General features: G+C 45.0%; 2 protein-coding genes across 2 annotated transcripts; one reads left to right on the forward strand and one right to left on the reverse strand.

Annotated features, from left to right (window-relative positions):
• Positions 1-3,980: 3,980 nt before the first annotated feature.
• Positions 3,981-7,490, reverse strand: CCR75_009770 (uncharacterized protein; the record flags this gene model as incomplete). Its single annotated transcript, XM_067967808.1, has 1 exon — positions 3,981-7,490. The coding sequence occupies one exon, from the start codon at positions 7,488-7,490 to the stop codon at positions 3,981-3,983; it is 3,510 nt and encodes a 1,169-aa protein (XP_067818873.1).
• Positions 7,491-9,463: 1,973 nt separating this feature from the next.
• On the forward strand, positions 9,464-10,618 carry CCR75_009769 (uncharacterized protein; the record flags this gene model as incomplete). The annotated part of the gene is made up of 1 exon (XM_067967807.1): positions 9,464-10,618. One exon carries the CDS (start codon positions 9,464-9,466, stop codon positions 10,616-10,618), a length of 1,155 nt encoding a protein of 384 aa, XP_067818638.1.
• Positions 10,619-16,462: the final 5,844 nt, after the last annotated feature.

Here is a 16,462-nt window from a genome sequence, read left to right on the forward strand (position 1 = left end):
TTTGTACATCACGGAAGTCTCTTGTGGAAACACTGATGTAGCCGATGAAGCCCTTCAGCTCTTGATGATGTGACGTTGTTAAAATGCATGCAATTCCTGGTGTACGTTGGAAAAATGATCTTTATGTGACAGCCAGGTGGTATATAGATAGGCCAGCATGTTCGGCAGTGTAGTATATGTTGAGTGCGCGCTTATCATGAGATTGGTGTACGCCTCCTCTAATTTCGAATAGATTACAGCTATCCAACTACAAGAATTCATTACAGCCATCCTCAGGTCCATAGTACTTACGACAATTTGCAAGAGCGTTATTCTGGATATGTTAAAGCAAAGAAGATTGGTTGAGGTGGGAAAATGTTATGTCAGTGCATTCTTTTGGGCTAATTCTCGGTCTGCTGTGGCAGCTGGTCGTTAATAGATCAAGCAGATGTCCGAGAGCCCAACATAGTCCGCTTCCCATTCCTGCTTGATAAAAGCAAGATCAACTGTGAAGTAAGTGCATTCTGAGTCGCTTTCATTTCAGGTCAATGATATACAGCACGGCATTTTGAGTCGATTTGTGTTATAAGTGCAGTCCATCAGAAAGTGTAAGGAAATCTGTGAAGTAGTTCCACAGATTTCGAGCTGGCATACAATAGGTGTGAGAGATGATATGCTTCATCTTGCTTTGTTTTATAAACCCACTCTTCATGATGCCTATCATCCAATAGAGCGTCCAGTGGTTTGCTATTGCGAAGCTCTTTTACACGCAACCGCTGGCGCTCGTTGTAGATTGTCCTTCCAATTGCTTCTGTGCTAGGATCTATTTGACGAAGGTTTGTGGCAACTTCTCTCGGCACAGCACCAGCCTTAAGAAGTTGTCACGTCAACATCTTTTGCTCTGCTTGAAGGCGTCGGGCAGTCGAATGACCACTCATGTTGTCTGAAGGTTCATGGTTATATTTCTTATTAACCGTAGACGCCTTGATATACGCAACGGACAAATAGTCAATTGGCTCGCAGAGATTCGCTGCAACTTAAGTCCCGCTGATGCCCTTTGCCGGTAGGTACCACCTCGATTGCATTTCAAAATTATCTTATTTTTGTCGGAACGAAGGGTAGACTGAGCATATCTTGCAGCATGAGCAAATTCGCGAACTACATCCATCAGGGCCATTGTGCTGGAATAGGATGCATTGGGTGGAGAAAGCATGGGAGAAGAGCCTGACAAAGATGACGGTAGAAATTGAGTGTATTATATAGAATGTATCGTGATTGATATTGAGTGGTAGGACCTGATTGTTTATAAACAGTAGATCAACCCGTTTCAACACGATGATTTATTCACACCCATGTAAATAAATATGCGAAGTGCAATACAGTAGAACCCCTCTAAAGTAATACGCTCTAAAGTAATAATACGTCCTAAGTAATAAAATTTCGTGGTCCCGAGTTGGGACTTAAGGTTAAAGTAATATTTTGCCAAAGTAATAAAGTAATATTTTTTAAAGTCCCACTATTAGTAGACACATACCCCAAAAGTAATATATTAAGTTGTATCTAAAAAATTTTTTTTTCAAATAACTATACTTCTTTTGCCGCTTTTGAGAGAAATCGATGGAGAGTGACTTGCTTCTTTCCAGTAATCTGTATCCTTTCAAAATCGTCCAAAACTTCATTCAGTTTCCTGTGAGTCGTGAAAGTATCACACTCCCTCTGCATGAAGTACAGTTTACACAACCTTATTGCATCAAGGACGTCCTTGGCTTTCACGGGGGCTGGCACTTCGCTATCATCCGCATCAGGAATCCCTCCTTCCACTTCTACAGGCAAAGACAATCCATGTTCTTCCATTGTTACTGCCACAATGTCTTCTACGTCAGGACTATAGGCGACCTCTCTCTCCAAGGGGTTGTTGAGGATGGCGTTGATGTCCATTGGATTGCGGTACAGTTGATCATTCTGTAACATCAGGTCATCTGCAACATTTGCGGGGGGTTCGGTCGCCCTAGCAGGAACTTGGATGTTCAAGCTTGATGTCCGAATTTCGCAGTGATTAAAATAGTTACGAATAGTTTCCTTGGTCACCATATTCCAGGCCTCCACAGCCCACACCATCGCCTTCAAAACATCCACTTTTTTATGCGCTTCCACATTGTCAAGTGTTTCATCCAGCTCCAATGCTCTTAGCAAGTTGCGATTGAAAATTTTCCTGCAAAAGGCCTTCAAAGTTCGAATAATGCCTGCATCACACGGCTGAATTCGGGAAGTTGTGTTGGGCGGCAGGTAAAGGATTTTAACATTGGCCAACTCCGGCAAGCTGTCAATTGGAACATGAGCAGGACAATTGTCCATAATCAGCAGCACCTGTCTTCTCCTCATCCTCCGATTAAACCATTGTAGCCATTCCAAAAACAATACACTGTTCATCCAAGCCTTCGGGTTTGCCCTGTAGTGGCAGCCAAGGTTCTGACGATTGATATTTTTGAGACAACGGGGATTCAAGTATTTCCCAATCACCCAAAGTGGGACACGATCTGAGCCATCTCCGTTGGCACAAACAACAAAAGTTAGCCGTTCCTTGTTCTGCTTGCGGCCCTCCAGTTGCTTCGTTGCAAGTGAACGATCAGCCTAAAGTGAGGAGGCAATAAATTTTAGTATTTGAAGTTGCTTCCAAAGTGATTTCAACTGGCCCCGACATACCTGAAGTCGGTAAAACAAACCCGTTTCATCCATATTGTAGATATACTTCCATTCATACTGATCCAAAACTTCTCGAATTGCGGGTAAGGATTGCTCGAGTATCTCCAGGTTAACCGAACCGCTCTCCCCATGTCTCACTCGCTCTTTGATTCCATATCGAGCTTTGAACCTGTTCAACCAGCCATTGGAGAATTGAAACGTATTTGTGTCTTGATCGGGGTACAGTCTCTCCAAAAAAATCCTCCCCTTTTCTTTATAAAGTTCACCCGAGAGATCCATGACATCTTCGTAAGTTCGCACAAATTTGTAAAGTGCCTCTTCCATGAGAGGGTATTCTACAGTCTTCTGACGCTTCGCATCCATACTAATTTTTGCTCCGTCTCCTGCACCAGCTTTTTCACCTTGGGAGATCCAGTGCTCCTGCTGCTTGAGAATCTTGGAAATCGCAGCTTGACTGACAGTCATGCCAAATTTCTCTACCACCCATTGTGCAATATCCTTCTGTGTTCCACTGGTATCACGCTTCCTTTTACTGATAGCTATGCGGATTTCATTAGTGATAGGAGCATGAGCAACCTTCAGGTGTGCTTTCGCCATTTTTTGTGTTAAGTTTGCAGTTCTTGCTTAGACGTTTAGATTTGCCGTTCCCGTTCTGTACTTCTTATAAATATTTTAGTTTAGTTAAAGTGTCAAAGTTGAAGCTTCACGTCGAGGGTTAGGGTTAGGTAATGCGTCAGCTGCACATTGAGCTTCCTAAACGAAAATTTTCTGGAGAGAAGAGGTTGGCATCTAAAATAATAAAACGCATAAAGTAATATTACTCTTCGGTCCTAAGAGTATTACTTTAGAGGGGTTCTACTGTACATGAGGCTTCTGATTGGATAATTCAAATCAAGTTCGCAGCGACGGTAATTGATTTCTTGCATGAGGTGGAAATAACCAAATAGTAGGTGGAAATAACATTTCCTATTTTAGTTTACTCGTTACCAAGTTGATTTATTTAAATTTACTCACTAACAAGTTGTTATTTAAATTTACTCATCATCAAGTTGACCGATATATACCGAGTAATATCCAATACTGGCACTGAGAGACATTCCAACTTTGATGACAAGTAGCACTCGGAACCTTTTAACAACAAGCGACCATGAAAAGCATAATTTTTTTGCCATGTACGAATCCTTTGGCGAGTATAATATCAACAATAAAAAGTTTTAAATTACTCGAAGTCACAATGCAAATCGTGGCCCTTCGATTTGGTCGTAGTACTATTAAGGTTAACCAAAATCCCTTCCTTGCTATGCGTCAACGTCGTCCAAGACGTCGACTTTGCTTAATTCCTGACTAATTTGATCCAGAGCTTCAGGAGGTGGACCGCCGAGCAAAATTTGAGTGCATCGTGCTTGAAAACGACGACAGTACGCTGCCGGAGCCACGGCTGAGATTCCTCGTGCAGACTTGCCCAGCAACACTTTACCTGCTTTTTCAAACTGTTTCTCCCAGTCCCATTGCTGAAGAATATCAATAATTCCTACATAATAGACTTCATGCTCCCCCAGAGGGGCAAGATTCATTCCACTCTCGCCAATATCTCGACTTGGAAACTCCTTCCCATCAACTTCACCAGGTCGCAAGTGGCACTTGTGAATCCCAATCAGCAACGAGTAGTCCATAATACCCAGATCGCGTAGAAACTCACAGTCCAACACAATTTGTGCATGCAATTGCTCGGCAACGTGTCGACGCAAATCAAACGACCGACAGAGGTCCAAGTCTTTCAACACAACATCGGGGCGGTGGATATGAAACGCATTCGTCAAGTCACGAGGAGTGTCGGCAAGAGCACGAAACTCGTCACTTTCGTCATGAATCCCAAAGAGATACGTGGCATCACACTCGGCGCAAGTGACGCGATCGCCTCGTTGAGGCCGTCGAGCTCGACGATCGACCCACGATCCTTTCACATCGTACTTTTCTGTAATCGTTGCTGTATGATGCTCGTGATGCAAGACATTGGACATGACGGCAAAATAAAAGTTGCGTCCGTATAGACGAACGCGATGGCATCCAAAGAAACGAATCAAACGCGAATGGCGATTTGCAGTCACGTAGCGTGCGTACGCGGGGGCCATTTCTACTAAGGCACGACATTCCTTGTCTTTCAAGCTCTTTACAAGCAACGAATTGTCGCCCGAATAAAACATAAAGGCGCCACTCGAGCCCGCACTAACGCGTTCTTTGGCCGTTGTTCGAAAACTCGCCAAATACTTTTCATCCGACAACCCAAATGCAAGACGTATGGCTCGAAACGCACGAGGAGCATAGTCGACAAAGACTTTGGGTTTCGGATCGTCGGGTAAGAATTCCCGTGTGACGGCACTCGTCGAGGCAAGCGGTGGATCCGTGCTTCCACTTCGACTACGAAAGACGCCTCGTCCTTGAATTATCGCCGACGTGGCAGTACGACGCAAGCCTGCAAACACAGCGGATCGCGTCGGTCGTGACTCCGGTTCGTCAATCGACGAATGCGTGCTTTGGAGTTCAATCTCTTGTTCAAAGAGCTCAAATGGAACTTGCGAGACGGGATACAGCGAGTTGCGTTGATACGACAAGGCACTGCTTGTGAATGGGCGAGTTCGCGTACGTCGTGGGGTTGCACTTCCGTGACTTCGACTTGGCTCAAAAGCCAGACGAGAACGCCTCTTGGTCGCTGAATCCAGTGTCGACATCGTAGTAAACGACGTTGGACGGGGAAGAGAGACACTTTGTCGAGAATGTAGTGGCTCTACACCTTGTTGTGGTTTACAATACAGTCGCGGGGACGACACAATCGTCACGTTCTGAACGTGCGAGATAAAGGAACTATTCACCAACGTCGAATCACGCTCCGCTCCTACTAACAAGGTCGTGTTCACGCTACCTCGTTCTTGATCGCTCGCTCCTTCGACTCCCTCAGGCTCTACCGCTTGCGCTTCTTTGGCTCGTTCGGCTGCGCGTAAAATCGCCTTGGTGATACCACAAACGGTGTAATAAATAATCTCACGTTGCAACGTTTCATTCGATTGTGATGTTTCATACAAACCCACCGTAGACGCACCATACGAAGACGAAGACGATCGACTCGATCGCGCATTTCGAAGCGGATCCACAATGGGTAAAAGAATTGGCAACGACGGACAGTCCTGTGGATTGAAAGCGCTTCGAGTCGATACGTTCGTGTGAGTGTCCATATCTAAACGAGTCGACGAAAGCGACAAGAGAAGCGATTCCTGCAACGTACGTAGACCTGCTTCCATATCCTGTTCCGTGACGGATTCCAACGTTGCTGGATCCATAGAGGGTGCTGGAACGTGGCCACTTGAACATTCGGACGACGATGCCGAGTGCGACGACGACGATGGAGCAATTGAAGGCGTTTCGTCATTCTCTTTACACTCGTGAAAGCCACAAAAGAGATACTCGAGAACACAGCAGGGTTTGTTCACACAAAGCCATACGGCCGCCGTGACAAATCCTTTGCCTGTTGAAACATAGCGAAACCACGCTTCCAAGACATGTTGTCCATTGCGTCTTGACTCGCCTTCGATCTGAAGATACGCCAAAGCGCGTCGATTCGATCGATAGAGACAAAAGACGACCAATAGAACGAGCCACATGACATTCAATGCATGGACGTAGATGGTCATGCGCTTCATGAGTCGACGTCGAGCTTTGAGCGCAATAATCGTGCCACTAGTGGACCGCCACCATCCTAGAATCAGACTCAATTGCGCTGCAACGACGACAAACACGACAATCGCAGCGACAACGCCCCAAAACGCCACGTTCAGTGCTTGCCACTGACGAATGCGTTGAGTTTGAGACGCACTGGACTCGTGGGCGTCCGATGGAAGCAAAGGGAGACTAAGTGTGACCATTCGACAGATTTCCGCATCCGTGAGTCGATATTTGCGTTGCAAGAGTGTTGAAAAGAGCACACATGGAGTAACCACACTACTAATGACAAACGAGAGACCCCAGACGAGAACATGGTACAGCACGAGTTGCCGCTTGTAGCTTGCAAAAGGGTTCGACACGGACACGAAAAGGTGGAAAATTGCGGCGCCCGACCATCCCACGCCCGTGAGAAGCAAAAATAACTCGAGACTCACAGAAATACTGCACGGCACGATAGACATTGCGCGACACGTGCCATCCGTGACACGACAGAACGTCAGCACTTGAAAAAGGGTCAGCACCGCAAGTGCACATTCACTCATGGCTACAAAAGCAAGCAATTCATTGGGTTGTCGTCGACAAGCTCGTCGTCGTATAAATGACACGAGAATTGTAAACGTCGACACAATACTGAGACTTGTGCCAAATAGCACAGGGGCCATGGCAACTGGCACGAGGCAACTAATGGCAAACCAGCCACTAAAAAGCAAGAAAACCACACTAAATAAAGACACTTTCTTCCATCGTCGTCGCCAATGACGCCATTTTGCAAATGTTCCCGGCAATTCCGTCTTGTCGGTCTGTGGGACTTGGTCCATGGGGATTGACGTTGTGGTAGCTGGCACATGCAAGTGACTTGACGATCGCGGGTCCACTGACGTGGATGCTGAGGTAGACGTACGACCTGTGGCCCCGAGGATCGCGGACAAGGCATGGGAGTGACGATGACGACGCCCAATGCCTTCGGCTGCGAGCAAGTCGCCGTCTTGAGCGCTCGTACAACTTGGTGTCAAGACAGCTTGATACTTTGGACTTGAAACGATGCTTGCAATGTCGGGGACGGGACTTGGAGGACCCAGCAGTGCTGACATCCCGCACGGTTGTACGAGACAAAGTACGGATTCACGCGCACTAGCGTTTGAGCTTACGATTACGAAACTAAAGTTGTCGTCACGAGCCAGATATCTGGATCTCGACCCTCTCCACGTTGCTTGATCAGATGGAGAAATACAATCGAAGGAAACCACTGCACCCGACTCGAGAGCCGCATGACTTTTCGAGCCTTTCTGCCCTTTTTCCAACGGCTTTCTCTACAGAGTGCAGGTGAAGTGTGCCGACATATTGCTGGTTACAGGTTTTCTGATGCGGTGGTTTGCTGAAAAGATGCATTGATGGAGTTTTTGACCAATTAGGAGACCTAGTGTTTTTGGAGAGCGTTACCAGTGCTTGGTGATCGTCACTAACGCAAAAAAAAAAACGCAGTAATTTTTTCGTTAGTGAACGCAAACCAAATTTCGATATGATTTTGCATGCACAATAATTTATACCTCCGTTAAATTGAAACATAAAAAACGTTACTTTAGTACTCGATTGCTTCGGTTATTTCTCCGGTGAGCGGATGTTACTATCGAGGTTACACTGTTAAATCTCACGTAGATAGATAGCTTCATGGCTATCTGGGTAGGGAAGGTTGACCCATTATTATCATGTGCTAGAAGTCTGCAATCTTGAAAGCCAGGAATGTCTCGGCGGTAATTCGCGGTTCTAGAGGTAACGGGTCTCCGCTGAACTCTAGTGTAAATACTTCAATACAGGCATGTAATCTAGCCCATGAAGCACTGTTGCCGCGCCTCTAAGCGAAGTCATACAATTGACGTAGGCCCGTTGTCCAGAAGCGTTCAGTTAAATCTCTCGTCGTTATGCATGTCGACATCACGACACATGTTCTTGCATCATGTTACACTGTATTTGTTGGCTGCTGATGAAACTTTATTGCTTGTCTATTATGCAAACGAATCAACGGGCGCTGTTAGCTGCTTGTTTAAAAAACAAGAAAGTTAGTTTTTTCGTCAATATGGCACTAATGTGAAAGGATCAGTGGCTACTTAAAAATCTAACGTCGTATGGCGTCGCGGAAGCTGAATGGCTCATCATCATCGTTGCTGGTTAGGGGGCTACCAATACCATGTCTAACATATACGGCCACGTCTGGTAGTTTCCTACGGTGACGCGCGTACTTCTGGCCAAAATTCCGAGTACGGACGGGCATATGTCGTCTGTCTGTCTATGACCGCTACATTTTCCCTCTACATCGTTGAAGGCGATTAAAAATTTGGACGTTTATGTATGATAATGGATCATATGGTTTGACTGTTGTTTCTCTATCCTGGATCTCGGCTTGTCGTTTCATCGACATAAAGTTCACGTCTTAATGCATATCACATGTTCTTGCATCATACTTTTAGTTAACTACTGACGAAACTTTACTGCTTGTCTATTATGCGAGGGCGCTGTTTGCTGCTTGTTTTTATAAACAAAAAAAGTTAACTTTCCTTCGTCAATGTGTAACCTGTGTGAAAGGATCAGTGACAGATTAAAAAAAATTAATGTCATATGGCGTCGCGGAAGCTGAAGGGACTCATCATCATCCTACCAATACTACGCAATCAATCCGACTAATTTGCCAATTAAAGCACTGCATAACCTCAATAAGAAATCGTAGAGATCGCAAATCAAAATGAAGCCCATTTCTACACATTACCTTGAATTATGACCAATGTGGATGCACTTAGTATTAACAAATGATTTGCAAAATACTAGGTGACAGTCACTAGAGAAAAGCACTGAATCTTCATGATAAAGAGCCATCCTCGATCGCATGCCGATCATACTCTGGCTCCGAATTTCTCAGATGGGTCCCTTATCTTCTACGCTTTGTACGCGTTGACTTGACAGAATTTACTATAATTGTGCTATCCACGAAACGAACGGTTGCAAATTTCCTTTCGAGTTGTGAGTCTTAGTGGTTTCTCGTCATCCTCAAGAAACGCGTACGCACGTGAACATGAAAAATCTGCGCTGGCTCATCGCTCTCTTGGGTATGACTTTGCTGACCATCATCGAGACCAAAAGCGTCGAAACTCCAAGTTCCAATACGAACATCCAAGCTTATGGACGCTTGAGGCTGCTCACGTCGTCAACTTCGCATCCAGCGCAAACTCTCACCGAGGAGAGGTCAATAGGAATTCTTGGAAAAGTACGAGAAATGGCTGACCAATTGCTCGAGGATTTGACGCCGTATTTTTGGCGTTCAGTGAGTCTGGAGAAGGAAAATATACCTCAACCAGTAGCATCTGACCCCGCGGAGAAGATCAAGGCCGCTATCGATCAAGAGGCCCTTGCACGAACGACTGATGCAGAAAGTATCAGCGATTCTGTCAGTAAGCTCCAAGCTGGCCAGCCATTGACTCATTTTGAAACGAAGGCATTCATAGAGATGCTTCCCATTATTCAAAAAGAAAAGGATGCTGATAACTCATATGCAGTCGTGATTAATAGCCTTCAAGATTATCATGATGCCAAGAAGCTATTTGAAGTGCTAGATGCTGCTGAGGATGAGGAACCAACAAAGAAGGCGGCGATTGCGCTCAGAAAGGAGCTGTTTAAAGTGTTGTTTCCGTCCGATCGAACGAAAGAAGCTATTATTAGCGAACTTTTTGACCTTTATGCGATAAAAGTGACGAGTGCTGGCATCTTCAATGACCCCGCGTTCAAAGCATTCATAAAGGTCGCCTTTGATGCTGACGTGGCTCTTTTCGACATAACGAAATTCCTCTACCAGAAATTTCTCAGTGCGTATGGAACACCATCCAAAGTCGACAAGGCTATTGAAGCGGCGGTCGATAAAGATAACACACTCAATGACGTAATTGCATTAATTCAAATTGAAAGTTGGGATGCCCAGAGGTTGAATGTTGATAAAGTGGCATCCATGTTGAAGATGAATCAGCTTGATTCGTTCCCGGAATTAAGAAAGGTGAAAGCCTGGGCTACAATGGTGTACGAGGAAAGGGATGGCAACGTTGAAGAGATTATCCCTTCACTGCGGAAATACATGACTCGAGATCAGTTGGATGCACTTTTAAAGAAGTCGACGGATGATGATTTATACCATGACGAACTCGTCGAAAGACTAAAGACGAAGTTGGAAAGCTCCTAAACGGCGCTTGAACCTTCTCATAAGCTGTTCAGCAACATTTTGCTAGCATTGGAACTCGTGGTGTTTTCAAGCCCTAATAGTTGATCTTATTGGATGGCAACGGATGCGATCAACAGGACAGGTTGCAGCAAGATAGTAGGTGACTGGCAGCTATGCAGGAAATTCGTGCTGGAAAATCGGTTCTAGTCTTGAGAGAAGTATCGAAAAATGTCTTTGTTTGATCCATCGAATGCTTTTTAGGGCAAAACATTACCGATTAGTACGGCAAGTGCTTATAGGGAGGGAACCATTAATCTCCCCTTCGTCGTTAATATAATCACTGCAATCGGCATTCAATAGCGTTATTATAGCTTTTCACAATGTACATAACTCCATACACACAAGAAACAAAGCGTCGCCATCGGGAATGAATCGGCAAATTGGTCTCTTTAGTCGTGGCAACCACCTGACGTAAGATTTCTTGCACACTAGCATTCCTTCCAAGGCCAGGGACCGCTATTAATGAGTCTAGTTCTGGTTGTTTCATCTTTTTATCCACTGCATTTATCAAGACCTCAGGGCGTTTCGACTTCACAAGTCTCGCCAGCGCCGCGTCTGAGCACATTAGCGGGTGTATAATCAGCTCAGAACTGAAGCACTTGATAGGATTCGCAATTTCTTGTCACAAAATACATGACATAGACCAGCGCCCAACTTAAGGTTAGAGATGCCGGTGCAAAATAGACTCGTGCTGACGAGCTTATTGCATAAGAGAAATGATTAATGATCAGGTAGATACAAACGAGCCATTAAAGCTGGTATTTCAGCTTGGAAATTTACCAAAACCTGAGGGGGAAAAACGGTTTCCGCGCTTATTTTATTTTTTATCAGCCTATGCAACGGGGTGTATTGTTTCATGAAATTAACACTTAAAGGTTTTCAGCTAAAATATTAATTAAGAGGTGAAAAATATTTGGAGAATATTACTTTACATAGTAATATTCGGAAAGCGTATCCATTGGTAGATAGAGACCATTATATCTAGGGAAAAGTACCAAAATACCCCTGACAAATGCAGAAAAGACGGAAATACCCCTGTACTTTTATATATGACCAAACTGCCCCTGGCTATAGCCTATAATATACACGGAAACGTTAGTAGATCACAAATTTGTAAGAATATTTAAGGATTACACCATGGGTTGTTGGGTAATTTGAATAATTCGGAATTTTTGGGGTGTGGGCGTGTGCAATGGCCAAGATCACTTTTGACAAACAGAATTAAAAATGAGCGAAGGATACCCCAGAATAGATCTCACCTTTTCCGGTTCTGTGCAAGCGCCACGATGGTAATAGCAACCACTACATAGTCTCTCCAGATGGCTTCCACGGAAAGGCATCTGAAAAGAGTAGTTTGACATTCCGTCTAGTTCCAAAAGGGATTTCCAGTTGCTTCAAGAGGAGACCGTTGATAAGCTCGTGGGTTGTAGAAGCAGAAAGGATGGCTTTCCAGTTGCCTTGGCGGTCTTTACATCGAGCGTAGTAGCCGCGTTACGGCTCGCAGGCCAGTATGACGTTGTGCTTCAAAAAATGTCCTTTTTTCGAACGAGAAAGACTCGTTAAAGTGATGTGATTATGCTGTGCGCAACGGTTTTCCGTGTTTTATATATAGGCTATAGCCAGGGGCAGTTTGGTCATATATTAAAGTACAGGGGTATTTCCGACTTTTCTGCATTTGTCAGGGGTATTTTGGTACTTTTCCCTTATATCTACTTGCTCCGCGCTCCAGTAAGCGCTGGACGCGCGCTAAGACCGAGACAGATTAGACTATAATTACATGTTTACTATTACTATATAAGAAAGTTAGTTTAAATAGATAGAAAACAGAAAACTTAATTTTATTAAATACAATTATCTTTTAATCCTCTTTAAAGCAAGTGTTTTATAGAGAGTCTGCCTCTGCACGTACTAGTGTACGTGAAGTGACGTGAGGCACCACTCGCACTGCGGCTGTGTGAAGTGGACTTGTACCAAAGCAGTAGAAGTCGGCAGTGCCCCGTTACACCTCTAATGTAACGGGGTCTATCGTTACATGAAATTAACACTTAAAGGTTGTTAATGATTACATTATCTAAAAGGTAAATAATATTTGGAGGATATTACTTAATACAGTAATAATCAGAATTCTTATCCATAAATAGGTATAGACCATTATATCTATTTATTCCGCAGACTAATCAGCTGTAGATATAAACAAAAGAGAGAGACGGATCAGATAAGATAAGAATTCAGTTGCATGTTTAGTATTAGTTTATAATTAAGTTAGAGTTAACAGATTGAAAGAAGAGATACTTAACTATATTAATACAGTTTTCATTTTACCCTCTTTAAGTTCGTTACCTTAAAAATAAGTCTTTCTCTGCACGTACTAGTGTACGTGAAATAACGTAAGGCACCACTCGCAACTGAAGCAGTACAAGTCGTAGTGCCCCGTTACACCTGGTGGCACTTTGTAGTCCGTCCAAGGACCACATTTCCCTCATCTAACATGCACATATTAGATGATAGTGGGAATACGCATCACGTTTTCCGTGAAAGCTACTCCTTTCTAAGTGATATAGAAAGGAGTGCGGTCGAACGATTGAGTTCGACCGTAGGGAACGATGCCATTTTGGCCATGATGTCCGGTTTGGACAGAGTTGCCATCCATTCAGCCATCGCCAAGTTCATACGAGATGAAGGAGAAGGTAGCCTTGATGAATCAGCAAGGCTCCCAACAGGCAGAACTGTTGAGGCTACAACAGGTATAGACCCCTTTACCTACAGGCGTCGTCCCGAAAATCTAAAGATTGACATCTCTAAGTATAGGGGAGTCGAAGAAGACTCCTCTTGAGATGGTTCGTCGAGTTGGATGATGCCATAAGGGTACGTCATATCGTCGACGAGCAAATGCAAGTCGCATTCGCTCAATCAAATTTGGCAGGTCGTGCCAAAACTTGTGCATTGGGCCTTAAGTTGCGCGACCCATACGTCTTTGGGTCGCTAGAGGCTTTTAAAACTCGACTCAAACAGACGTTTGAACCACCAAGGGCTGAGTTCAGAGCTCGTTCAAGCTTCTAAAACTCAAGCAAGGCAAGCGTGATGTTCACGCAAATGCTCAGCACATACGACTCTTAGCGAGTTGTATAACAAATAACCCAGTCCACGAACACACGTTGATTACGGTGTTCATGCAAGGTCTCACGGATGGTCCCGCAAAGACCCACATGCTCCGCTGGATACACTTGAAGAAGCAATATCCGTTGCGGAACAGAAGGACTTTAGCTTGAGACAAGCTCAAGCTAGTTCGTCATCGTATCGTCCTCCAAGACGACACGAGTTACTAGGTCCAGAACCCATGGACCTTTCTTACGTCGAAAGCGAGAAACCTCGCTTTTCGAGCAATAAGCGATTGCAGAAATGCCATCGCTGTCAAAAATTGGGACACTACGCTCATGAGTGTAGTGCCCCATGCCCAGCACCGAAAGGTACTGAACGTAATTTTGGACCGTATACCAAAAAGGGCAACGGTCGCGGTACCGATCGAGTAAAAGCGGGCCATGTAAGTGAGTCAACCTCCCCACATAGCTCTCCGACCTTCTATGTGCGAAAGGCCACAGGAGGGTGGCGGATAGTGCACGCACTCAATAAACTGAATGCTGCAACGATACCGGCTCAAACGCCGATACCTAGAAAAGATGTAATCAAAGATGGTATGTCTAAGAGTACGATCTTTTCGTCTATAGATCTGATGGATAGGTTTATCAAATCCTTCTGCGTGAACGGGACATCCCGTACACAGCAGTGAGCACTCCCAGTGGGATGCTCTGGGAATGGCTAGTGATGCCTCAGGGGCTTAGCAACGCCCCTGCAACATTCAACAGATGTGTAACAAATCTGTTGAGACCGGTTTGAGAATTCGCACCGAGTTATTTTGACGAGGTATTCGTTCATAGCCGGGTCATGGACGGTAAGACGGACGTAAAAGTTCATTAAACTCACATTCGTCAGGTTCTTACACTTATGCGAACACATAAGTTTTATGCAAATCTCAAGAAGTGTATATTCGCTGCAAACGAAATACCTTTTCTTGGGTGCATCGTCGGTAAACACGGTGTGCGCCCTGATCCCGAAAAGATCAAGGCAATGACCGACTGGCCAGTTCCAGTCGATGTCAAGTAACTTAGAAAGTTCCTTGGTTTAGCGGCGTTCTTGCACAAGTACTCACGCAATTATGCAGAGATGACAGTACATCTCTCTCGTCTCTTGAAAAAAGACGAGAAATGGTTATGGAACGCTGATTGTCAGCGTTCATTTGAAGGAATCAAGCAAAGCTTGATGCAATCGCCCATATTGGCGATTGCGGATCAAGACAGACCATTCCATGTGGTCTGTGACGCCAGCGATTTCGCAATCGGCTGTGCGTTAATGCAATACGATACAGATGGCGCGGAGCGCGTCGTCTGTTACCAATCGCGTCAGCTGCAACCAGCTGAACGCAATTACTTAGTGCATGACAAGGAACTCCTTGCCATAAAAAATGCATTGGCTGATTTAGGGTCTATCTCCTAGATGATAGACCGCTCATCGCATATACGGACCATGCGTCATTACACACGACCGTAAACAGCCCACACCTTTCGCAAAGAATGGCGAGGTGGCTACCTTCTTCGAGGAGTGTAGCTTCTCCGTCGAATATAAACCAGGACGACTTAACGTCGTCACTGATGCGTTATCACGCCGACCCGATGTCGAGTCAGCAGTGCACTCCAACAGTGAAATCAATCCCACTGTTGCAACCCTCACTACGAGTATTCCGTCATCAACCTTAGTTGATGACATAAAGAAAGCCTACACAGAAGATAAGGACCTTCTATGTTTGATGGATCATTTAATGAATCCATCCGATAAATCTTTTAAAGATCTACCGGCTTTATATCGATCGTCATCCGATCGATACACAACACGTAACGGCTTATTGTATTACACAGCCGTTACCGGCGACACCCCACGTGTCGTCGTCCCGACTCACAATGATTTGCGCTTGCGCATCATGTATGAGTGTCACGATGCTCCAACAAGTGGACATCGTGGACGTGAGAAGACTTACCTCACGGTAAGTCGATACTTTTACTGGCCCCGCCAGTATCAGTTTGTGCGCAAGTACATTCGTGCTTGCGAGGTTTGTCAACGGGTGAAGCCTAGCCCTTCATCCCGTGCACCTCTTCAACCTCTACCACTTCCGGCAGAGTGTTGGCAGTCCGTATCTATGGACTTCGTCTTCGGATTTCCCGAAGACGAACACAAAAACAATGGAATCCTTGTTTTTGTAGACAGATTCAGCAAGATGGTACACCTTGCTGCGGTACCAGAGTCGATTACGGCTCCGGGTTGTGCCCGTGTCTTTATCGACACGGTATTCAAACTCCATGGGTTACCCCGTGAATTAGTCTCGGATAGAGATCCGAGATTCACGGCGGCGTTCTGGCAATCCGTGTTCCGATCTCTCGGAACACGGCTGACTATGTCAACATCTGATCACCCGGAAACGGATGGTCAAACAGAACGCGTAAATCGCGTCCTCGAAGAGACAATTCGTGGATTTGTCTACTCTTTTACGAGTTGGAGCGAGTTCTTGCCGATGGTAGAATTTGCCATCAATAATTCAGCGCATGCTTCTACGAAGCAAGAACCGTATTTAGTGAACGGCTTACGCCATCAGCGCATACCCACCTAGTTTAAGAGTAACTTTTGTTTAAGGGGGGGGCTCGCTCGAGCAAAGACCAATCTTGCTCTTGTTTATCACGCATTGATCCAAAGGTCAAT

Source organism: Bremia lactucae, linkage group LG10, assembly GCF_004359215.1.
Source record: "Bremia lactucae strain SF5 linkage group LG10, whole genome shotgun sequence".
NCBI lineage: Eukaryota > Oomycota > Peronosporomycetes > Peronosporales > Peronosporaceae > Bremia > Bremia lactucae.